General features: G+C 40.6%; 1 protein-coding gene across 1 annotated transcript in view; it reads right to left on the bottom strand.

Annotated features, from left to right (window-relative positions):
• CNOT6 (CCR4-NOT transcription complex subunit 6) overlaps positions 1-24418 on the bottom strand; it is a 33586-nt gene extending 9168 nt beyond the window's left edge. Inside the window, exons 1-7 of the mRNA XM_082490138.1 lie at positions 24325-24418; positions 9416-9529; positions 6682-6868; positions 2937-3022; positions 1841-1945; positions 1686-1754; positions 60-217 (exon numbers count right to left, since the gene is read on the bottom strand). Coding sequence (XP_082346264.1) covers positions 60-217; positions 1686-1754; positions 1841-1945; positions 2937-3022; positions 6682-6868; positions 9416-9527 — 717 coding nt within the window. The 5' untranslated portion in view covers positions 9528-9529; positions 24325-24418. The remainder of the gene's footprint in view (positions 1-59; positions 218-1685; positions 1755-1840; positions 1946-2936; positions 3023-6681; positions 6869-9415; positions 9530-24324) is intronic.
• Between the last annotated feature and the right edge of the window lie 1863 nt (positions 24419-26281).

The following is a 26281-nucleotide window of genomic DNA, read 5'->3' as shown; positions in this document are numbered from 1 at the left end:
GTAAATACATTTAATATAGAGAAACCAGCACATGGGAAAGGAAAAGAAATGTATTTTACCTGAAGACTTATGATGTCAGCATTGCAGCTCAGGATTTCCTGCATAATGGCTTTTTTTCTGTATTCCCAGTTCAATGCCCAAGACGGACAATAGCCATACAGCTGCCGGGTAGCATATTTATCACAGAGTACGTTGTAACACATGACAGAGAACAAGGCTGCAAAACAACAACTTTACTTACACACTGAAATATTTAACTATATATATATATATATAAAATGATGTTCTTCACTTTTGTCTTCCGCAAATTTATCAATTCATGCTTCATTTGCTTCAACCAAAACACAGCAGTATATCTATGCTAAAAAAAAATTGCAATTTATCTTCTTAGAAGGACTAACAAGTTTGGACTTATGGCAGCTGTCTTCTAGCATTTAATTAGAAAACAGAACCCAAACTCCCTCTTTATATGTTTAATGCAGTAAACAGCAGACAAATGTACTTTATGCTAAGTGGTGCTCTACTGTGAAAAGCCTAAAACAAGGGAGTTGTATTTGAGCACTTACATTTGCTAGCTATACAAGGGTTTGCAAACCCTTCAAATAGGTTATTTGAAATCTGCCTTAATTTTTACCAACAAGAACTGTAACAGATCCACAGCAGGGGAAGGATGCCCTCACACAATGTAAGAGTACAGGCAAAATAAAAGCCCAAATGTTTCCACTTCTACAAGCCTACAATTCAGGTGTAAAGACAAGGAGCTTCTACTCTCTGTATTCATTTAGAAAAGGAGTGATAATGAGACATTTTGGGGCAACTTGACAGGTAATCCAGCAGCATGCATTTGGGGGTTTTGCTGGGCTTTTTCGTTTGTTTTGAAGAAGCACTAAGGAATTTGCAGCACAATAATGAGATACTTGGAAGCTTATTGGGAGCTCCTCTCAAACGTGTAGTACAACTCAGGAAAAAGAAACAAGACAGGTGTTTGAAGATGTAGCAAACTGACGCAACAGTCTTGGCTGACTGGGGGTCAAAGCCCAGCGTTTTGAAAATAAATAGGTGACAGCAAAATACAAGCTGCATTAACATCATGATCTTTGAAGCAACCGCCTTAATAAAATCAATGGGGGGAAAGAACGTACATCAGACCTGAAAGAGAGGACACTGCAATAATTGAGAAATGCACTAAGATTTTTGGTGTGCAGGTAAATAGAAAAGGCTGTATTTTAGACAATTCATGCAGAAAAAAAATGAGTTAACAACTAAACATGACTTGAACCCCAACAGCAAGAAAAGTGCCGAGTCAAAGATGATACATTGGTTATTTAAAAGAAAAAAATTCTGCACTTTGGGGAAGTTATGCTCATGTTCTTCCATTTTTTTATTCTCCAACAAATGAACTGTAACAGGCTTAATTGAACAACTATTTAACTAATTGTGGACAACAGTTTCAATTCCTGTGAGGAGGACGTTAATTAAGAAGAAATTACTTTATAGTAAAAGATGGGTAAATCTGGAACAGGTGTTCCAATTGAGATAGAACTGCTTCAGCTGTCTGGTCAGCACTGCACAGATGATTGGTTAATTTAAGCATCAAAAATTTTTAAACAGATAGCAAAGATCCACAGCTTTTATAACAGAAGAAAAAGAGAAGAAAAAAAAAAAAACCAAAAGTGTTACAGTACCTGTTGGTCTTGTACGGTCTGGTTCTTGCAACATAATCCAAGATCTTGGAGGTGGTTGTTCTGTTGAAACTATGGGAACATTTTAGAGATACAACAAGTGATAATCACGTTTATTTTACACAGCAGAAATAAATGTTTTAAGAATGATCACTTACTTCTTTTTGCAGTACCTGCCAAATTATCAAGCAAATAGTTCAGTAGCCTTCGCGTCCCATCTGGTTCCTGATAAAGGTTCAGAATATCCTGTGTAAGTGGATTTCCTGCAAACAGATTTACAGAAATACTGAATAAAATATACAGAACCATTGTGAACTTACACGTTAGCGTTTAAGGCTGGCATCTCTGAGATAAGATACTGCATCTACTATGAACCACTTAGAGGTTTCGGATTTGCAGTCTTCAATCCCACAAAACACTAGATGTGTGAACAGCTCTAGTGAAGTTAACCACATTCCCTCCTGCCTCTGTCTCCTGATTGAGCACCCCATGGGCGGTTGTTGGATCTGACAGTAGTGAAGAACTGGTACAACACACAGGCAGAGCTGATGAGGCCAAACACAGGAGCCACCTCTGCTCACTTTGCTCGACACGAGTGAAACTTCCACCACCAGTGTATTTGCCAGTCAGAGCCGAGTAGAGAGTCTATCATCTGCCAAACGCATAAGCGGATTATAAAGTTTTCATGGACAACACACACTGCAATTATCTGGTTTTAAGGGGGAGAAGAAACAGACTTTTGAGACTTAACAGTGTTTAGAGGTATTGTATCACTCAGTGCTCATGATATTATGATACAAGTTACCCCGAGGTCAGCAATTTTATATCTAGAATCTATACACTTCAGAGAAAAAAAAATGGAAAAAGATTTAAATTGCTGCTTGCATAAACGGCACAGTACCCTACAGCAGTACCAAGCACATCCCCTCTTTGGTTGGAGTTGAATACCTACAGTTAACTGCTCAATTTTTTTAGTTAAAGCAGCACTGTAACCAACCCCTATGTGAGCACCAGAAAGCTTCCGCTCGCTCTGCAGGAAGAGAAGCAAACCTCTTTATGTGTGGAACGTTTCGCCAAACTAGTTCTTTCTCTTTTTTTAAGTAATCCCTAAATAATAATATTTATAAACGTGGAGTAAGTAGCTACATCTGGGATTACTACTCAGTAACATTTTATGAACTAGCAGTCTACAGCCATTACACCTCAGAAGCAATATCGTTAAACACGCACGGATGTCAAGAAAAAGTATAGTACCTTTCAGACCCAAAGTCTGTAACTGGAACAGTTTTCCCAGCTCAAAAGGTAAAACTCGTAACAGGTTGTTATTTAAATGTAGTTCCCTGTAGACAGAGCAAGAATCATATAGGGCTGAAAACGGACCAACGTGTGTCTTCAGCAGTATAGTACAAGTAGTTTAACAAAAAAAGACACAATATACCAGCAAACCACAATATTGAAAAAGTCAAAGACTAAACAGCAACAGTTAGGGAAATCCTGCTGTACTCAAACATACACACATAGACAAAATAAATATTACGCTGAAGTACAAAGGAAAGTAGCTACCTGGTGAGTCCATCTTAAAAAGTTAGAAATTTTGTAAACATTAGCAATAATTAAATACTTTAATAACCACAAGTGATGAAGCACTAACAGCTTTGACAAAACAGACCATGAAACAGTTTGGGTATGATTAAAGGCCAAATAAAGAGAAATTATATCCAAGAAAACAAATAAGCAAAAAATCCAGGACCAGGACAGTATGAATAGAGCTATACCATTACCATGTAGTAGCATTCTGCAATAGCAATTTTCTGTTGTTTGTTTTCATAATGTCAGTATTAAGACAAAATATGTGCTTTTTAACTTTCAAAACCAATATATAGCCAGGAACAGAATTCATGTCCTGAATTCTGATATCCCAATGAACTGGGCAGAGAAAGTGGAGTTGTTAGGAGCTTTTCACTTTCTTAAACATATTCCCATTTAAGCAGTGAAGACCTTCCTCATCACAGCCTTGCATTTCAAAAGTAAATTCTGCTTGGTCTCTCCCTAACAAGGACTTCGTGAGAAAATCTCTCCATTTCACGGCCTATTCAGAAATCTCAGTAAAAGTAAAGTGGCTTGTTTCAGAGACGCTCCAGGGTGCGCAATAGCGGAAGAAGATACAGGAGGGGACTTTCTTTTTATTTCACTGGGTTATCTAGAAATGCCAAGTCATTGCTCAACTGCTTGCCAGACTCTAGCACACCTAGCCAACTGGGGATTTTTTGGGGGTTCGTTTTTTTTTTTTTTTTTTTTCAATGTAAAATCCCATAGACAAAAGGGCATACTTCAGAGAGAAACTCAGAAGCCCACTGTATCATTCTGGTGTTTCTAAGTATGAGTGAGGCACATGGCAGGTAGAAAAGAGGATGAGGGTTTAAAAAAAAAAAAAAAAATAATCAGTATTTCCACTAGTTCTCAGCACTTCCGTAGACATTTGAGATTTAAGTGGCTATTATTTTGGGGGATAATATTCTATATGACGTTATAAAGCTTCTAATTTATTCTTTAGGAATCTACTTTTTTCTCTAAGAGTTTTTCAAAGCATGGCTGAAGTCTAAACAAAAGTTATATATGAATTACAAAAACATATACTAAATTCTTGTAGAGGAAAAACACCAAGCTGGAAGAATGGCACAGTAGTAGGTATCATTAGACTTTCTCTCTTGGATGAAAGAATTATTTTCTCTAACGATCCTTGCCTCCGCAGAACCCGCCCCCTCTACACAGCAAAGGGGATCACAGCAAATCCCACCAGTTCTTTCAAGCATATCAAGAGAATCTGTTTTACATCTGAGCTCTCCAAGATAACATATTACAGTGTTTATTTTTTCTCCTCTTTCCACAAAGATCAGAAATCTTAATGCCGTGACATGTCTTTCTTCAAGTACCTGCAGTAAGAAGGTAGACGCAAGGAGCCTTAGGCGAGCTTTGCCATAGAGACCAAACCCAGAGCTCCAGATGTGAGAGCTGGAAGACCTGTTATCAGTTCTCAAGTGTGACAGCACAAATTATTTCTGTGGCTCAGGATATTAGCAATGCCCAGTGCTGAATTACCATTAGTTTGAACGACTTCCCAAAAGCTACAGGAAGCGTCTGCAGTAAGAGCCAGCCTGAAACATCAAACTCCAGCACAGCTGAGACCTACAGAGCACTATCACGTAGGATGCACTTATGGGTTTTTCTTCATTTTCACCCCAGTGAAAAAGAAATCACGGACCAACTGCAGTTACTGAGGACAGAGAGCGTGCAGTGGACTAACGCGCTGGCTTTTCACAGCTAGAGATCTGGACTCAAGTGTTATGTTTAGGTCACAAACAGAAAACCAGTGTGATCCGAGACCCTAGCTACACAGTTCACATTCACAAAATTTAGCCGTCTCTACTCAGAAGACCTAAAACTTGGAAGAGCTGAAGCTTCATAGAATCAGCCTGAATAAATTGGGAAAAGTGTTGGGAAGAAGGCTTAATATCTTTTGACACTACTGATGACTACACAGTGCTAAGCTAACTCCATGTCATGAGTATTAAGTTTATAGCGATATTATAAAAGGAAAAAGACTGATGAAAATAAATGGATGATAATGAAGTGCAAAGATGAATTTGAGAATGTTCCAGTAAATTTAGGATTGGTAACTCACAATACCTGAGGAGTGGATAAAGGAGGGAAGAAGCCTGTTACTAATAACTGCTTTTAATTGAAATAGTCTGTTCTAAAGAAAGCTTTGTGTTACTACTTCACAGCTGAAAACAACCATACAACACACTACAAAACAGAGCTGCCAATTATGCTCTAAAAAGCAAGGTCCCTTTGCTCAGCCTCCAAGGTTGAGACTTTAACTGCTTTGGAATTTGAGCTTTTAGTACCAATTTAATCAGCAAGTTTAATCCTCCCCAACAGAGTGGACTTTTCTAAAGCAGAAGAAAATGCAATGACTGATATTTCTATGTGCAAACTTGCTTTGCTTCCAGTTTCATTAAAGCTGTGCTGGCAGTCCATTTCTCTATTGTCTTCTTCTTTACTTCCAATAACATTCTCGTTACTTTTAGACTCAAGTGTTTTCTGGATTTGAGAAAGGTGTCCATAAGTGTCTTCAAAATTAAAAGCAATGAAGGCAATTACTAGTAACTGGCTAATAAACCTAAGACAAAGGTCTTCCTCTGGGTCAAGAGCAAAAGAATTTTGCCTGTAAATATTTGTTCTTCTATAAATCATTTATATTTTACATAACAGTGTTTTTATAAAGTGAAATGCTGCAGCCTTAATTATAATTTAAATAGGTATCCCTATTCATGTTTCACTTCAAAAAAGAAGTATCATTCCATGAACATCTTAGCATTGTAAAATTGAGGGGAAAAAAAATGGTGTTTAGAGCCTCCTCAGTTTTTTTTCTCCTCTTCAGTTTACACAGGAATGCAGTTACATGATAGCAAAATTGGGAAGGAGATTATATTAGACAAGTTGCAGTTGTTCTAAAATAAACAGAATTAGTAATTAGTCTAAACAGTAGTTCTTAAGATGAAGAGAAAAAAAACATAGTTATCATTATTATGAATGTTTAATCTGACCTTTTTCCTACCTTACTATGTGTTAAAAGCCTTTTTTTGTGTTATCAATATTTCTTAGATAAAAACACCACATAAAGATTTGGGAAAGAGTCTGGTAAGAGGTAACCTGACTTGGAAAAATATAAAATGGGTGATTGCTATCAAACGGAGCAGTTCTGAAGCTCATTCCATACTGTCATGTATCAGAATAGGAGATCACAGAAAAGCCAGCATTGCCATAGCTGCATAGAATATACCAAGTATTTAGGGAGACAGATAAAAATAAGTGACGAAAGGGGAATTTATTTATGGTTTTTGTTTACCAGAACATAAAAATTAGGCTGAAATTTGAACTCCTGCTACAAAGATAATAAAAGAACTATTTTTAACTCCTGTTAAAATTTACATACCTGAGTGACACCATGTTTCCGAGCTCTGCTGGTAAACTGCGAATTTTATTAGAGGACAGGTCCAGATATACCAGATTGTGAAGCTTGGCAATGTCTGAAGGAATACGGGATAAGGAATTGTCACTGAGATGCAAAGCTGTCAAATGGGTCAGTGTCCACAATGACGAACTTAAGCTTCTCACTTTCCCTATGGAAGGAATGTACAAAAGAAAATAGAATATTTAAAATACACGGGTTTAGCAATAATTACACATTTTGTAAGTGTGTATGGGGTGGGGGCTTGAGAGAGTTTTGTTTGTTTTGTTGTGTTTTTTATTATTATTACTTTAGTCAATGAAAATTCCATTAATCACAGATTCTATAGATCAAAAAAATTCAGCAGCTCACCAGAGAATGGAAGGTTTTGCCAGGGATGCTTAGATTGGTTTTTTTCCAATCCATACCTCAGGTTTAAACATCTGTCTTTCTCAGGCTCCATACAAAACGAGGCACATTTACTAACTAACCATGAATTCAATAATTAACAGAGATGTAAGAAACAGATTTTTTTCAATTATAGTTTATGTTTGAGATGAAAGATGCTTCCTTGGCTTGCCCCATGTTTCTGTGCAACATCTTTCAAACCAAAAATCTTTAATCCAGCCAAGAACAGATACAAGCACTATATTTAGGGTGACTAAAATGCTTAGTTGAGAACATGGATTTCCATCTGGCATTCGACTAAAAGCTGCATAAACTATTGCCAGATATTTAAAAAAACGGCATAATTTTTGTATAAACTGAAGGGTGGAAACATGGATTTGCGTGACAGAATCAAGATTTTTACATTGCTGCATGCAAGGAATGTGAGATATCATCAGAAGGTCTCAAAACATTTCTTCTCTCCAAGATTTCCCCCCCCCCAGGAATGGCTCCTTTTTTGTTTACAGAAGTCATCTCACTGCACCAAAAGTATTAGAAGATGTCTATCATCACCAGTTTGTTACTTGCGACAGCCTTTGAAAACCCACCACGACTCACCAATATTAAGAACAGTGGTTAATATTATACCAACATATACACACTATAATTCCTTTCCTTAAATGACTTTCTTCAAAATAAAAGAAGTCATATTTAGTGCCTGGGGAAACCAACAGTGATACACGTGTATCTGGGACTGAGTCCCTGGCAACAAAAGGTTTAATACAGGTATCATTTCCAGTGAGCTATAACAAAGTGAGTGGCATAAGAAAGCCTGCAGTGAAAAAGCTCAGTGATTTAAATGAGAGCAGTTAAAACATTTGTGGTTTTCTGTATTAGATGACCAGATATTTTGCAAGGAAAAGACAGTGTGAACATTAATAAAACAAAAACATTGTCACATTTTATTTTGCAAGGCAAATGTACACAGTTCTTAAAGGACTCATGCCTCTGTAATGCTCATTAAGAAATCTTTTGAAAGGTTTTAAATACAAATCAATAGTTCTTTGCATTTTTAAAATTGAATTGACACCTCTTGCCGCCCACAACGCAAACAGGTGACTGTGATCAAAGAAACCCTTGTAGCTGAAAGGACTGTCAATCAACATCACTGATCCATCCGTTCTCTTCACTACCTGCACCTCTCTTGGCTGGAATCAGTCTATATGTCTATCAGACATTACCAGGCATGAAAGCAAAGAGCCATCACTTAATGCACTTCCTTAGGCAGAGGCAGCAGATGTCCAAGTGGATATCCAAGCCTAATGCCGATACATAATGCTGATTCCTGAAGCAGCATTTAACTAGGTTTCTGCATCTGTAACCTTCAAGTAAAGAATGCTATTCACATGTTAAGGCACGTGGCACTTGAAGCAAGACACAGATTCAATGATACGGATGGAAAGACTCTTCACAATTCAAAGAACTCTATTTCTATTCTTCCTTCCATAAATTTTTCTAATGGATAACCATTTAGAAATACCACATAGCAATTTTTGCACTCCCTTAAAGAGCTTCCATATTTAAGCAAAATTTCAGCCTAAATTTACATCATCACAAAATTATGTTTAAATTCTTAACATATTTGCTTGAATTTCCTTGTAAACACACTTTATGTAGCAAAATCAGAATTTACTCCACAAATCTCTCTACAAGAGAGACTGGTGTCCCACACTAGTTGGAATTAATGTTTATGAATTCTGAGCATTATGTTACTTTCATGAAAAGATTCAAAAGTCAAACAGTATCTCAAAGCTAGCACAGTTCTTAGAGGAACTTTTTTATTATTTTTTGTTTTAAATCTCAAGAACAGAGCAAAGATTTACAACTGCTTTTAAGCTGAAAACTTCTGCTTCAATAGAAACTATACTGTCATGGACCAATACAACACTGTTTTTACATTATTTAAAGTAACAGCATATGTCTACATATCATCCCCAACTCCACCCTCTTCTCTTTGACAAAACAGATCTTGAATCCACGCTCTCACCCACCTCATCTTCTTAAAACACAAAGAGCTCACATCCCCATCATCACCTTCCCATCTTTCCTACACATTATGATTCCCCACCTGCCCCAACTTACCTCTCCTACAGCTCCCTACATCATCCCAACCCAACCTCTTCCCTTGACACACCCCAAGGCTGGCAACTGCTATGCTGCCTCTCTTCGAGGTTGGTAATTCCACTCCAGACTTCTGATCCAACCCGTACCGTGTAGGCTACTCTTAATTTGCAATGAGTTCATCACTCGGGACCATTCCTCAGTTTCTTACCACTTATTTCCAGCTCTGCCCAGTGTGATTTCTTTCCGTTGGCTGCTTCCTCTGAGGACATAATTGTGTACATCCTCCGTGGATCAGGTGGATCGTACTTTTCCTTGGGCATTCCTGTTGAGACAAAAAAGACAAATAATTAATTAAGGTATTATATACTGAGAATTCTTTAAAAGGTAATTTCTGTTTCAGTTAAATTTCATATTGGACATTCGCTCCAAATACTTTTCAAAACTTCAGATAAAGATAACCTGTGCCCATTTACAAACTCCACTGAGTGGGAAAGACTGCTATAAAATAGAAGAACATAAGATTCCCGATGCTCCTACAATGGCAGACAAATTTAACAAAATCTGTAAACCAACACAAACATTGTATCCTGCCGCCTTTCATGGATATGTCACTGTGTCCTTCAAATCAATCCATCCTACTGCAGGCTCTTGGTTCTTCATCAATGAAACTTCCAAAAGCGACAATCACCACCACTGGATTCTCCCTCGTACAAACTATAAAGAAAACATTTGCTAATAACCTTGACTATCTATCAGTTCCAGGTGTTACTGCAATTCTTAACTCTTCACACAATTCAGCATCCAAGAAGGGAATTAAGGTTTCAAAAAGATCTTCAGCTCTTTAAGCCTGCAAAACTATAGGTTGTAATCCAACCCTCATCCTACTCTTTGCAATCTTAAAATACTGTACCTGAGGTAGGCGTTTCTATCACTTTCTTGAGCCAGGTGTTAAACACTGAAATTTAAGTCAATTTCACTGTCTTTCAGGTCATTCCCGGTAACTTTACAAGAAATGTTTTTTTTTTAATTTCTTGTCTCTTTTTACCATACCCAATCATAGACCATGAGAGAGAAGTGGCAAAAATTCCTCTCCAAAAAAACTCCTTCCTCTCAAAAACTCCCCTAATTCCAGCTTGCCTGTACATCAACATGCTGGTACTGTTTCACTGCAAGGGGGGGGGGGGGAAGGAAGGTATTCCTGGCTTCATACTAAAGCCCTATGCCATAACCCTCCCTGGACCATGAACTAGCTCTCCTCTGCGCCAGGAGAAATACATCTGGGTTTTAGTCAGTTTAAGAGGAAAACCAGCTTACATAGATTTTAAATAAATAAATCAATACTATATTAATTTACAAATTAGCTCCGTGTTTTCAAGTTACATAGGACTTCCAATATAAATCGCAATTAAGAATAATGCTTTTGCATTGCCCTACATATATCTAAGAGCCTTTTACAGCAAAGATTTATCTATCTTAAGCTGCCACATGCAAAATACATACAGAAAGGCACAAGCAACAAGCTATAAAATTATTTGTATGAAAGAGGCAAATTAAACAATGCTGGCTCAATCACATTTACAAACACATTACAAGCAATATTGTGCAATTATTAAGTAAAATAAATTACAAAAATATTATAACATTACCCCAAAACACTCAATTAAGAAAAAGCTATACTGGTCAAACTCACGAGCACACCTACCTACCAGATCTTTTAAGGCTTTCTAATTTTTTCATATCCCAGACAAAATGAATACACGAAAAAAGTTTTGTAATTACATAGGGAATAAACAAGGAATTACTGGTAGTAAATTAGACTATCATCCAGACTTATTATCTGTTTATTGATTATACTGGAAAATGTTTACTCTGCATGTTAAAAAAAACACAAACCAACAACATAACCCCCCATAACTGAGATGCATAATTAACGGAAAGTTAAGATAAAGCTTTTAAGCACCACAGCTTACTTTAAGACAACAGCTCTTTTACTAATTCACACTCCTCCTTCCCTTTCCCACTCCCACTACTGGTCAAAAACAGATTTCTGCAGTGAAAAGAAATTCCCCTTTAAAAAGTGAATTGTGGGTAAACGGGTGAGATTATAAATAGCAGCTGGGTGGAGCTCCTGGAAGAATGAAGGCACTGGAGTACCCAGGGCACTGGAATCACCAAGTGTAACACTTTCTTCTTCAACCTAAGCTAATTAAAGGAGATAAGGCTGGATTATAACCACCGGAAAGGTAAAAAGCATAACTTCTCCCTGCAATAACAACACAACTAGTGCGATAATATACGGCGAAGTAACGTACAGAGTATCTCTTCTGAAATTGCTATATATAATTATACATAATTCACAAAGACCTATGCCACACGGGAATGCTCCAGTTTGTCAGGAAACATTTATCTTCCTCGGTCATTTGATGCAGCTCCCTGAATTAATAAATATGTTCCAATTTTTCTAGAAATGAAGCAGGTATATGAGAGACAGAAATCTCATTCAGTACAGAGCCACGAACATTCCCCAGAGCACATTCAATCACACGCACTAATTAACAGCCTTGCTGGTACCAGCAGCATATCGCTCCTCACTACCAGAAGAGGATGACATACTTTTTCAGTGGGTTTTGTTAATGTGTGTTACAACAATTAGAGATTTAAGAATTTGAGGTTTTAACACTGGATCCTGATGACCCCGCACTCCCGGTTCATCCATGGCGCTACTCTCCCTCTCATTAAAGCTCCTGCTCTTGATGGTTTCCCCTTTCTCGCTGTTGTGGACGATTCTCTGCTGTTTAGGATTAACAGGAGAAGAAAAAAAAAAAAAAAAAAAAAAAGCAGCAAATGCTTTTGAGTCTCCTGGCTGTGGGAGCTGCTGCTGCCTGACAGCATCACCGACATCGGAACCAGAACACCACGGGTACCGTCACACCAGGCGATAGGGCATCTTTATCCATCATGGAGAGCTCAACGTTTCTCAGGACCTGACAGCAAGGCTAAATTTGGGTCGTATTTCACAGGACATCGTGAAACACAAGCACAATACCTGGAATTGCATTTCAGAATTTCACAGCATGGAGCAGTTCAATAAAATCCGTCTCTTTTTACAACTCATTGTCTCTCCTCCTTTCTCCACCTCTCCAAATCCAAATTTAGAGCCTGCTGAGCTGCTACAGTGAACCATAAAAGCTGAGGTAAACGTCAGGCTAAGCGATACGGTTTTCTCAGACTAAAGCAATTTTAAGTAAGAGCCATAAAATGGTGTTCAACAACCTCAAAGCCATTGATAACTGCAGCTTTAAACTACCATGACTATCATTTTGAAAAGAGCTGACACCACCTGTAATTTTCAGTTACGCCAACACAGATGGTGGAAAGCCCCACTGGCCATTAGGCTGTGACCACACGCCGCAAGGTGGTTCATAAAGGAGAAAATCTTTATAAACAAAGATATGACATGGATGCCCAGAACACACCCCAGACCATGTAAATTTTATGAAGAAGACATTTAAGTATGTTTGAATGCAAATCAAACTGCTTACTATCTTGTACCAAGTTGCTAAAATTGTTATTTAAATAGTTCTAAAAAACAGAAGAGCTCCCACCCCAGGACACTTAGTCCTGACACAGAATTAACACTCCTTACCCCAAAGAAACGGCGCTAAAACCAGGGCAATGAGGTCAGCGGCGCAAAGGGTCTGACACGGAATTAGACCTTGAGTCTTCAGTGTAGCCACAGGTTTAAGCCCAAGTTTGCAGAGAGGCACCGGGAAAGGACAGGGCCGGGGAGAGCGGCGGCACACTGGCCCCTTCGGGGAGAAGTGCAGGGTGAGGATGACGAGGATCAGGAAGAGAAGGAAAAAACCTGAAGGTTGTAAAGTGAAGGGAGGGCAACCTGCTAGAAGAAGAGCTGACAAAGCTGGCTAATTACAGCAGGTAGATGATGGAGCACTGGCTCTGGCTTCACTCAGGAGCGGACCACTGGAGACAAAGCCAAGTGGTCCCCAGTTGAGGTGCACCTGGACTGATTGCCACCTGTCTCTCCAGATTAAAGCAATGAGCGCACCCGGGTGAGGAACCCAGGCTAGGTGGTGGGTCACAGAGCTGTCCTGGAGAAGGGAGGGCGTATTACCAGCAGCCCTGCAAAACAGCTGTGGCTCTGCTCCCCAGGAGCACTTATAGCCCAGCACCACCCAAGGGAGGGGGTCAGGAGGAGATGGTGGTCTAGAAGAGAGGCAGTGGCCTGACGGCTAAGCTGGTTTAGCTACACAAGAATGGAAAGAGTTTGGGCTGTTGCACAACAAGACTTTGGAAATGGTAAGTCTCTTAGGCTGTAGGTGTGTGTAAGGTGGAAGTTAAGCTGTGAGGCAATTAATGCTCCAGATGGCTATGTAAACTACCAATAAATAATGCCTCTGAAATGAGAGATGATAGTCTGGAGAAACTGAGTGACAGGGCAGGAAAGACACTGACTTTTCTTCTGTCCTTCCCTTCTGCCATTTTTGTGACATTGGAAGATGGTGTGCAGAACGATTTAACCAACACAGGTAGGTGATCCATTTCCTTGAGCGTAAGCAGTAAGGTGGGCTTTAAGAAAAAAACAAACCAATAGAAAATACAGCAGTTCTTAATTTCCTGAAATGCATTCTCTAATACCACAGATAAATTAACTCTATTTCAAAACTAAACACATCAGACAACTCCTGTAGGCCCAGTTTACCATCAATCCTTTATAGCATTAACTTTAACATAACTATAGACATCAAGTTTGCTATAAAAACTCTCCTAGAAACACCAGCTTCTTCCATATAAAAATATAAATTAGGCAAAGAAAACTTGAATTTTTAAACTTCATAGAAAACATGGAACAGGTGAGAGCGGCACGGGTTGATGTTCAGGTACAGCTTTATCTGATCTAATCAACCATTCTGAAATAACTATTTCAATACTTACTAAACAGCATCTACAAATCCCACTTACAAATACTTATAAATACCTCAAGATCGCTTTGCTGAAGCATTACAACTCCCCTTCTGAAACTTCTTGACACATGTTGATGACTTCTTTACTCCCTCCCACTTCGTATTACTTATCACTAATGAAGCTGCTGTAGATAAGCAGATAGCCAGGAGGGGGAAGTAAACAAAGTAGCACCACACCTGAGATCAAATGAAGAATTACTCAAACTTCTTGCTACTTTAATTAAACACAGTTCATAAACAATACAAATCTAGATCTAACAAAGTTAAAAGTAACAAGATAATTTAAGTAACTTTCCATTTATCAATGCAGTACAGTATTACTTACCAAATAAATGACTTCTGCACTGCTGAAAAGTAGCAGGAGAGAATGCAATCTACAGTATTTCCTATTAATTACAAACAATGCATTAAGATGCTCAAAGACTTTGTAAGAAAATGATAGCACATATGGAAGAGTTTTTTTTCTCCAAACCCTCATACTGGAAGCTCATCCCAGACCATTCATTTGTAACCTTGTGCTGTTAACTTTGAAACTCTCTTCCATGCAATCCAAAGTTTCATTTAAAAATGGGTTCCAATGACTTTCCCCATAAATATAAGTGTTTCTTAAATTGAATGATCTGCCTTGAATTCAAAGTTAATTTAGGATCCTCCTTCCCTCCCCCCGCCACTTGCACTGTGGTTTTACAAGGCACGAAGCAGAACTGAGCTGGTCCTGCTCCAGTTCCTTCCTCCCCAGGACCGTGTATTTCCACTCTGCTCTTGCAACAGCACTGACTTTTGTCTGGCAACAAAAGGAGATGACAAAGAGAATTAAACTGCCCAAAAAGCTAAAGGGGAAGAGGAAAAAAATACATTTATGGGAGCTGAGCTTCCTGTATTATTATTGCTGTATAGCAGTAATGCACATATAGATTTGCAGTACAGCTGTTTATGTTGTTGTCCTGATTCCAATCCCAGAATTGTCTACCTGAAATCTGGTCCCACACAGCAGGAAGCAAAATCTTCCTTCCAACTCCCCTCACCCTCATCAGTTAAATAGTAACACTGAACAAAGTCTGAAAGCGTAACTGAAGGCAAAGTACACTGCTTTTTAGATAACCTAAAGTTGTAACAGTTCCGGCAATGTATAGGCTAATCAGAAATGTTAAGCTGTGTTTAAAGGGTTAACCTCCACTGTTGAGCTTCATTAGAAAGAACAGAAATTACTCCTTTAAACTCCAAACAGTGACCCTCTTCAAAAGGAGCAGGAGTACATCTAAAAGAGAACCATTGTGTTTTGGAAAAAAAAAAAAACAACCAAAACTTTAAGTTAATTTCAGTTTTTACTACTAAACTTAAGATTTGCTCATTCCCACCCTAAGACCCACTCCCCAGTCTTTACACAAGTGCTTTTCCAAAATGAATCAGGATTACTGCTTTCACTTTCCTGTCACCAGTGGCACTTTAGTGGGCAAGTTACTAATTTCTATGAGAACTTAATTACATTTAGCTTAAAGCACGAAGCAACAGCCCTGCGCAAAGGGACACCGCCCCAGCTGAGATGACAAGGTGCAACATCTCCCTCCTCACAGAAAAGCAACAGAAGCTTCAACGGGCTTACGATAAAGGTCAGTCCCTACAAAACTTACATGGTCAACGAGTCAATGACTGTATTTACCCTCAGTCTATAGCATGCACAGGCAACAAACTAGATAGTGGTCTTAATACCAAAAAATGATGGAAAAAGTATTCATAGGCAAGATACCATGAGGAGGAAAGGAAGCAAGTACCCAGTGCATCCCAGCTGACCCTCAAGTATCATGTGAAGTAAGTTTAATGCACTTCAGCTAAAGTCTTATTTAAAATTATTTGGGATCCCCCCAACATAAAACTTAAACTAGAGAACGATATGTTTTTTCTGTGTCCCTGATATTGTTCCTACAAATCCTTCTGAATTTCATGTCAGTCTTATTTCTATCAATATCATATTCAGAACATACTAAACTGAAACTTTGTTTTTTTAAAAACAAATCCTAACATACACCTACAGTTTTGGATTTCCCAACTACTAGCAGGTATACACCATAATATGGAAGAACACATGCATCCTGCTATGAAATATAGCTTCTGGTTATATTTTGCTGCAACACAGAAATGTGCAAGTACATAAACCAAAGTTCAGAAATACATGTGTAAGAGACCACCTGAAAGAAAAAATAGAAAGAATTAAAGCTTCCTCAAATTAGAGGAATCCATATTAAAGCATATTCGAACTAAAGTAACAGATATTTTGATGCTGAGTAAACAGAAATTTGAGGACTTGCCTATCTATTGAAATACAACCTTACATTTAACTTTGTAGGAGTGAACAAGATTGCTCTACTGAAATATACACAAAGAAAACATCAGTGTTGCAAGGAAACACATTTTTTTTTCCCTACTAGTATGCTACTTTAAGTAAATATCAAGTCTGTTGTGTAAACACCTATTATTTGTTGACTAGTGCAAACACTCTTGGCATTTCATTTTAATGTATACAGCTTGAAAAAATAAGACTAGGAAAAATCTGATTGGGAAATGAGCTAAAGGGTAACACCTGAATTTTTCAGAATACATGCTGTGAATTAAAGATTTCCTTTTACCTAGTGTGGGGAGGGATGGCACGCAATAGCTGTGTGCACAGGCAGAAGTGAAGCAGCACACAAATGACTCCTGAAACACTCCCCACCCCCAAGAGACTCAACAATTACACGTGGCAAAGTGTCAAGACCCCTTTAACCTAATTTATAGCTTAATGTTGGAATAATCTAAATTAAAAAAATAAAAATGCTGTTGAGTCAACACAAAGTCAATTGATTCATTCCAAGTGCTTTTTCACTTGGTAGGATCAAATTTTAATGGCTGTTGGTATATTAAGATTTAATGGCTTCATCGGGGAAGTAATGCTTCTTCATCATATTTTTTAAGATTTCTAAAACTAGAACTTTACATGACTGCAAATATAAAACCACAAGTTACCCTTCCTCTTTTTCATACTTAGCTAATGCAGTGGGATGGGAACATGCATTACAACTATGTAATAATAAATACATGATACTGATTAAGTCAATACACATTAGTTCATGTGAGTACATCTGGAAAATGACTAAACCAGGAGTTATATATGCAAAATCAGCATATGTAAGTTCTACTACAGAAAAGTCAGAAGTAGACAGATGCTTTAATATTCTTTAAAAAAAAAATATATATATATAAAGCTCTGTAAAACCTTTAATCTAGCTGAAGCTGACTAAAATTAGACATAACCCACCTGAAACTTAAGAAAAGCAAAGGATCCTTGTTCAGATCAACTGGGCCATAAATATCAAAGGATGCATTTGCTGTTTTCAAACCAGCAGGACTTGATTACACCGTAGAGCTATATAGCACTGACTAGATCAGGCTTTACATTTTAAGTCCAAAAATCAGTCAATTCATATTTTTAAGATGACCATACTTTTGAGTTTTGACCTGCGGGTATTTCAAATTCAATGAAGGTTTCTTTGTCCTTCTTAACTACTTGTTCACAGAAATACAAACTGGCTGGTTAGAAGGTATGTGGCAGGGAGTAGAGAGGCTGTCATTTTCCAAACCTCTCATTCTCCACTTGCAATCACAATTTCCTATCGAATGAGCAACCTACATATTTTAATTGTGTACATATAACCCCCTAAACCTTGGAAGACGTGGAAAACTGATTTACCATAGCTTCACAAGTGCAAAGAATTTGCTTCCAAGTTCAGTTGCTATAAAGACCAGCGTGGGTTCAGAAGAGAACTCTACAATGGTTGGAATACAAAAGGCACAACACAGCACAGAGGTCCTTGACTGCTACATCTTCTCGACAGACCTACAAGATAGATCTACTTTATCTGACTTGCGATAAGGAACTCCAGTTCCCACCCCTTACCCTGCACAACGTCTTAATGATTAGAAATATTATGTCCAAATGTTCTCAGTGTAGCATAGATATAGTCCAGATGATTAGAATAGTTCTTAATTATCAGCAAGTGTATGTAATTATGCCTATAGTAAAAGGCTGCTGTATGCAAAACAAACATGAATGCAAAACCAAATTGCAAAGCAAAGGCTGACCTTTAACTGGTATCCCTAGAAACACTTTGGCTAGCTAAGGAGTACTAAACAGCATGCAGATATTTGCATTTTCTATTTTAGTGTATTCTGAAATGCCAGTACATTAAAAGATCAGTCAGTTTCACTAATTACTTTAAGAATTTACTTGCATTACATACTTATACACTGTACGAACAAGATGGAACCTAAAAGATCAACTTTAAAATGAAGAGTACTGTTTTAAAAATTTTGCTTCAAGTTTTAAAAGTGCAAATAGGCAGCAAGACCAAGGCTTAAAAGCTTCACCTACAAACATCTTCAGAAAGCTAATGAGAATGGTCTTGCACTCGAAAACATTAATACAATACCAACTTTTACTCCACTGGTTGTGTCCAGACAATCCCGTTTGACAGTTTAGTTGTTATTCTTCACAACGCAGTAACATATTTTCTTATCTTTGTCCAACTTGGTAAGCTATTCTAAATACTGGCACATATACCACAACATTTCTTGCCATGTTTTCCTTTGTACATCTGCAGAATAATTACTGTGTTTCTGTTGTTTCGTGGGTGAAAACATGAAGTCGCTGATCAAAACATTATTCTCTTTCTTAGCCTTGCAATAGAACTTAACAGTAAGAGACAACCTAGCTATTTTAAATGAAGTTTGGACATCAGCTCCTTTTCAGCATTCCTGCTATAGAGTTGAACGAGAGCTTGACATGAGATGTCACTATGTAGATCCAAAAATCTTTGCCTTCCTAAAAAAAAAAAAATAATTTCTAGATATTTAAATGCTTGTTAATATTGGAGTTGCTAAACTAACTCAAGTCCAGGATATTACTGAACTCATTCATGCAGCTCATGCTCTACCCATCTAGCCACATCCTGATAAAAGCAACCAAACTATTCATAGATGGTTTAATTTGAAGTAAAAACAAACAAGCCCGAGAATGTTGTTCCACAGCCACGCTCTTGCTCAGCAAAGCCAACTCGAGCTTTCTTTCCTGTCCCCACGTTCCACTTCGCCATCCCCCTCTGTCGTGTTGGTGCAGCTGTTTGTGAGATGATGACAAAACCCAACAATGATACCCAGCTAAAAAAGTGGGGCTTATTGTTGGTGGGTTAAAAAAAAAAGGTATTACCACTCCAGCCACATCACTGGTTGGTTTTCAGCATTACTCCAACGATAGTTGTACTGATGTAGATTATGTGGAGTTAATGAGCAACCAGCGTAGCAACTTTCCAAGTTCTGTCACTGGAAAAAAAAGTCCTGACACACTATACCAGAAGAAACTGTGGGGTGATCAAGCCCATTGCTCCCTACACAGAAAGCACCTATGCCGTGACAAACAACTATTCTAAAATTGGTTCTCAAACCTCCAGAGGTGGATCTTTCATGACATTCCTCAGCAAAGTAAGGATTCCTTCCTAGTTTTACTCTTCAAACAGATCAATTGTTCCTAAAAACTCTTGTCCCTGAAAGTACTCTTCTATTTACAGGCCAGTTGTGATTAAGGCAGCACTGAAACTCCTTTTGAGTCCACAGGACCTTTGTGTTTTAAGGCAAAGCTCTTCTGTTGGGTGGACAACTTTTAGAACTTCTTTAAGAGAATATTAAAAAGTGTTAATGGTTGACGTTGGGCAGAAAACATCCTAATACTTTTTATTATTTAGCCATTACGATGCTGTCTCCTTGTTCTGACAGGTGATACGCACCAGACTCCGCATGCTCAAACCTAGTTGTGTTTTAGTTTAGCTTCAAACCTTCCTGTCTCTGTAGGTGTCACTTCAATGTGTTATTTGTTCCAAAAAGCTCATTAAAGGTTCTGTCTGTGAAGTGCAGCCAGTGCTTAAAGTTTTTTTTTCTGATCCTGACTCCGCAAACTAGGCAGAGAGATACTTTTGCGGAGTGCCATTTAAGTCAGATCAACTTGCAGCACCCGTGCCTCACTCATCAATATACTCCAAAATAGCTCAAGCAGTAAAGCTGCACAGATTATTTGTAATAAGCAATATGCCAAATTGCGGTATACTACTTCATCTCCTAACTATGGCAAGATGCTGTACCCTAATGACACGAATTACCACGCAGATTGCTTCAGCATGTTCTAGAAACCTTCAGTCTTCAGACTGAAACTGCTGCCCTGTTAAGGAAAGAGCTGAAGGAGGCCTTGGAGATACTGGTATTATAAAATGGTACAATATCTTTAGGAGAGGCTTAATGTAGGAAGCTGCTTAACTTTAAAAATAAAGGTTGCGTACCAGGAACAGGAACTAAGGCACTCAAGAGTGCCATCAAAATATCTGGGCTCTTATCACAACATCTTCATGGCAGCCTCAATAACACACCTCACGGCTTTCCCAGACTAAAAAAAACCCTAGGTCTCTTCCTGCAGAGCTCCACTATAGCATAAATCGGAATACTAACAGCAAGTATTTTACTTCTAAAGTAAACAACCACGTATATATTTTCTGCTCCTAGCCTCTCCTTGATTCCTTCACTTAAAAAAAGCCCTCTGAGGCATTAACAAAAGGATTCATGTTGCAGTCTTACAAAAGAGAAAATTGAGTTGTTGCCAATTTTTTTTTTTTTTTAAATAAGCACCATCTTGGAAGTGTAATTAGTAGCTCAAAAGCACATGTTAAGCATTTAAACAGCTTTTTCTATGGGACCTGCCTAAGCATTTGTAAACTCTTCCAAGACTTCAACTGCAGAAATTGCTCAATGTAGAAATTGTGAGCGCAGGTCCCCAAGCTCATGCCAAGCTTCCCTGTTGAGTGGACTTCTATAAACCAATTTCAATGTAGGAACGTAAATTATGCCACTTTATACAATGCTAATAATCTTGCAGGATATTGTACAATAATCACACTTCCAAGTGTGAAGCACCAACACTGAAGAGGGAATACAAAACAGATGAAACCCTGCAGTGACTCAGTTTGAGCAACTCACGTATACAGCTTTCAAAATTACACCATGAAGAAGTCTAAATTTAGACTGGATTCAGTAATGTACCAGTAAGTACCACCAAAAGTAGTGCAAAAAATCTCAATATACAGATAGAAAAAACCCACCCAGATATATTCTATGCAACAGGGCAAGGGTCAGCCTCCATCTCCTGCAACTAGGACTGAAAATCTAGAGGTAGGATCTGTTGAGATTCTTGACCTTAAAAAAAACAATTCTTGTGGGGTTTTAAGGTCAGTCGTAGTTTTTCAAGCTCATCATACACAACTGTAACCTTTTAGCACTACACATTTCTCCTAGCAAAAAGTCCTCTGGAAATAAGGGACAATTCTTGTATGTTCTGTCAATTCTGAAGGCATCTTCATTCATAAAGACAGTGTGTATAATCCCCACTTAATGCAGCCCCACTTGGGCCAGGGATGTAATGTTACACGCTGCACATATACATGCGTGCATAGCCAAAACTGCATGACAAAACAAGAGAAGAATTTTACATCTCAATATTCTGTTAGTGAACAGAACCAGGGCCTCCACAGCTGGGACTGCCTGTTGCAGCAGGTGCTGCACAACTGGAAGGAGGAATTCCTGGTCACCACCCAGCCTCCGAGGCACAGTGGTGACCCAAATAATAAGGCACATTGCACTATAAACAAAAATACTTAGCTTTCTGGTGATCGATTAACAGAACCATTTTAATTTACACTGCCATGCTTTCAAAAATAGATGCTTTTGTTTGTTTGAAAAAATGTTCAGTTTGCTTATCTTGGGAGCATTCTACCCCATTTTAAAGACAGTGTTCTCCATCATGAACATTGCACTTGCTTAGAAGAATTTCTTCCTGGTATCTAGTACAGCTTGATCTTAATAATTTTTACCTTAAAAGGTACCATGCTCACACAGTTTGTGACCCTCTGTAACATGCTTTCAAGTCTTCATATATAAAACGTAAAAAGTATTTACCTGCCCATGCAGTATTACAGTCTCATCTATCTTTATATTTCAGTTCTTCCTCTAAAATTCAAGCAAAGTAAACAGCCTGAACACATCAAGACTGCATTCAGGGTTCAACTTCAAAATGCAAACAGAAAAGAGCTGCATGGTAGTATCCTTTTTTATAAATGGACTGATCCAAGCGATTCAGGTGAAAAGGGAACAAAGAGTTAATCCAAATGCGAAGGGCTCCATTTCAGTAATAGCATGAATAAACCCCCACAGAAGGCTTCATTGCTAGCAGCAAACTCCACAGAGTCCAGATGAACCAGCAGGAAGAACAGAGGGCGGATAATCCTGTAAAATTACCCCAGTGGAAATGTTGATAAATTCCCAATTACGAGACCTGCTCTAGAATGAAAAAAAAAATGCAAGATACAATACAGTTACCAGTCAACACTTGCACATCTTTTTATTTAAGCCAGACAAATACCACAGGTATTTCTTAATCCCTTGAATTCTGAATTAGTTACCCATTGTGGCAAAATCTAGATTAAGAAAATAAGCCCCAGAAATCAAATGAAAAAACAGCAGATCTGCAACTCTAGTTACATAGCAAATACCCATCTGTGAAGTTGTATTTTCAGTAATACAATTTTCTATACATTCGTGGAAATACAAATATCTGTATTAAAAAAAAAAACAACAAACACAGCAAACCCCGTTTTAGTGTATTTGTTCTGAATATATTTCTTATATTACACCAAGCAAAGTAGGTTTCATATGAATTTTTAATGTTTGTGGAAAAACTGCTGACAAAACACGTGTTCGCAACCTATGTGTATATCAAGACGGAGAGACAGGTGTATAGATACGGTTCTTTCCTAAAGCCTTGTCTGATCCCAGGCTTAAAATTCTCTACGAAACCCTAAACGAGGCAAGCTGCCCTGTGGGGACGATGGCAGACCACTCAGTCCAGGAGCCACCCCCTCCGCAGTCGAGGCAGGAGCCCTGCACCCCGTTAGGGTGTTCAGGCCCCCCCATCTCCCCGAGTCCACCAAACGCAATAAAAAAAATCCCCTCCTAATCAGCTCAATTAAAGAGTAATCGCTGTTCGGACGGCGGTTTCTCTGCCCTCCCCCCCCCCCCGGGGCCGCCCGCCCCAATTCCCCTCTGTTTATCCCTGCATGCGTCTGTCCCCCCCGGCCTCACGTGCCGGCGCGCGGCCCGCCCCCCGCGCTCCCCCATTGGCCGCCGCGGCTGACAATCACTGCCCGCGCTTGCCTCCGCCGGAACGAGCCAGGGCCGCCCCGGGCCCCGGCGCCAGCGAGGCCGCGGCTCCCGCTGCCGGCGGGGCGGGGAGGGGCGAGCGGCAGCTCCCGGCGGAGCAGGCGAGGCGCTCCGCTGACAGGCAGCGCTGCCGGCCCTCGGTGCGGGCTGAGTTGAGGCCTCCGGGGAGGCGGCGAGAAAGGGGAAACCGTGCGCTGAGGCTGGACGGGCAATTACCAGCTTGATGTCATTTCCCTCTCTGCCTTTGTTTAATTATTTTAAACTCAATTGCACAGCGAGGAAAAAAAAAAAAAAAAGAAACACCCAACAAAAAAAAAAATCCAACAACAACAAAAAACTTCAGGCTTCCAGATGCCATTATACTAATTTCTCTTAATTGCCTTCCCGATGCAAAGACGCCCGGGCTCCCTGCGAGGCGCCGCCCGGCCCGGCTCCCTCCCCGCACGCCGGGTGGGTGTTTACCGGCCTCCGGTCGGGCAACTTCCCGGTGGCGGAACCCCCCTTTCCCCGCCTCGATGCCAGACGTTCCCCCCCCCCAACCACCAACCCCCTTCCCCGGGCCGCGGGGCCTTCCCCCGCCTCGGCCCGTCCCCGCAGCAACAACCGCCCGGGGCCCAGCGCTTCCCCCCCTCCGCGGAGCCCCCTCACGCCCAGAGGGGCCTATCCCCCCCTCCATGACACCCCCCAAACCGTCAGGTTTGGCGGAGCGCCCCCCGCCAAACTCTGAGGGAAGCCCCCCTCCCCCCCCGCCGCAGTACCCCCCACCCCGGCGAAGTACTGCTCCCCCTTCCCCGACCGAAGACACCCCACCCCCCTCCCTTCTCCAAAATCCCCCCTCCCCCCCTTCTACCTGTGGCTGCAGCATCCCCGTCCCCCCGCCGCCTTCGTTCCGCCGCCTGCCTGGCTCTTTGTTTCCTGCCGCGGACCGGACGGGAGAGCGGCTCCCCCCCGCCTCCTCCTCCTCACACTCATTGAAAGCAAACAAGCATCATGGCGGCGCTGGCGGCGGCGGCGGCTGCGGGCGGGCCGGGCCGGCCCTCCTCCTCCTCCTCTCCCTCCTCCTCCTCCTCCTCCTCCTCTCCCTCCGCCCCCCCCCCCGCTCCTGCCCAGGCCGCCCGCACTCCGCGCACGCTCCGCGGCCGCGGAGCGTGCGCGGAGTGCGGGCGGCCTGGGCAGGAGCGGGGGGGGGGGAGGCCTGGGCGAGCTCGGGGGTTGCCGCTGTGGGGGGGGAGGATGGAGGGGCAGTGGGGTGGTAGAAGGCCTTTGGAGGGGTGTTTTGGGGGTGTCGCCGTGGGAATCGGGGTTTGGGGGGGTGGGGGTGGGGTGTAGAGAGGTGGGTGAAAGTAGCGACCGTGAAACCAGTGGGGAAACGGTATTATCAATTATCATCAGGAGCCCGGATGGCTAATTAAAATAGTCGCTCCCCCCCCCCCCCCCAAAAAAAAAAAAAACCAAACCAACACAACAACAACAAAACAAACAAACAAACAAAAACCCCAAAACTTTAAATTCTCCGGGAAAAGTCCCAATGGGGGATTCAAACGTGCAGTGGATGTGCTCGGGCAAAACGTGGACGGTGTCCCAAACGCTTTTTAGGAAAGAGGGTATCTTTTCTATCTTTAATAGCGAAATCGTGCCCTGGATCCTTTGCCCGTCACGTTTGCACGAACGGTGTTCGCTGTGGAAGGGCCACCGGAATGGCCATCAGCACCTTTGTGAAACTCAGGTTAATGCTTCGCATCATTCTCACCCTTGAACCGATCTATGGATGTGTACCAAGATATTTGGGAAAATAAAGGACATTCTTGTTAAGCGTTGTTGTTACTGCCGCTGTGCGACACGACTTTAAGATGAGCGATGCTAGGTAAAGTGTTGGGGATGTGCCATCTGTGGTGTAGTACTGGCCAAAATTTTAAATAATGACTTCCAAATTGTAAATAATGAAGCATTTCCTCTGATTTTTAGAGAGTTAAAATGTTCAATGATTGGTGATGTGGCAGCAAACGTGTGCTTGGTATGCAGCGCCTCATTGAAAGGAATAGTGAAGAAAATGACATCGCAGACACATAACTGAACACATAATTTCTGAACTGGGAAAGATAAAAAAGAATCAAAGCCTCATCTGTTTAGGTATAACTGGATCTGTAGCTGGAAATAAATCACACTCACCTTGTTGTCCAACAAGACATTCTCTTTTCATAGAAGATTGGTTTGGGCTGGAAGGGACCTTAAAGACCATCTAGTTCTGCCTCCCCTGCCCTGGGAAGGGACACCTCCCACCAGGCCAGGTTGCCCATCCAGCCTGGCCTTGAATCTCTCCAGGGATGGGGCATCCACAGCTTCTCTGGGCAACCTGGGCCAGGGCCTCACCGCCCTGACAGTAAGTTAACATGATTCAAAGGAGGATGGTACCTGGTCGTGCTTCTGGGGAACACCACCAACAATGACCATCAAGAACAGTGCTTTGAAAAAGATGACCCTGGCACGCTGTGTACCAAAGCTGATCACAGAACATCCTCCATTGAAAGGCTGAGCCCTTTGGCACTTTGTTGGAAATAATCCTACTATACTTCAGATTTCTGTTCAGCCTTATCATACTGCATATCTGAAATGCTCTCGGATGATAAACTATCTCCTCGCCGCATGGCGCAGTCCTGTGCTAGAGATATCGGAGCTACCTCTGTTACAGGATGCAGCACGGCTCTGGCAGAAGCACCGTATCTGCTTCCCGGGCTTGGCTGGCTCTGGAGAGCCGACAGTCGCTCACAACTAACTCGAGTAGCTCCACATGTCATTCTCCTGTGCTG

This window comes from Vanellus vanellus (genome assembly GCF_965231255.1).
Source record: "Vanellus vanellus genome assembly, chromosome: 13".
In the NCBI taxonomy this organism is placed as follows: Eukaryota; Metazoa; Chordata; class Aves; order Charadriiformes; family Charadriidae; genus Vanellus; species Vanellus vanellus.
Note: the sequence above shows the minus strand (reverse complement) of the source record. Positions and strands in the feature narration are given on the sequence as shown.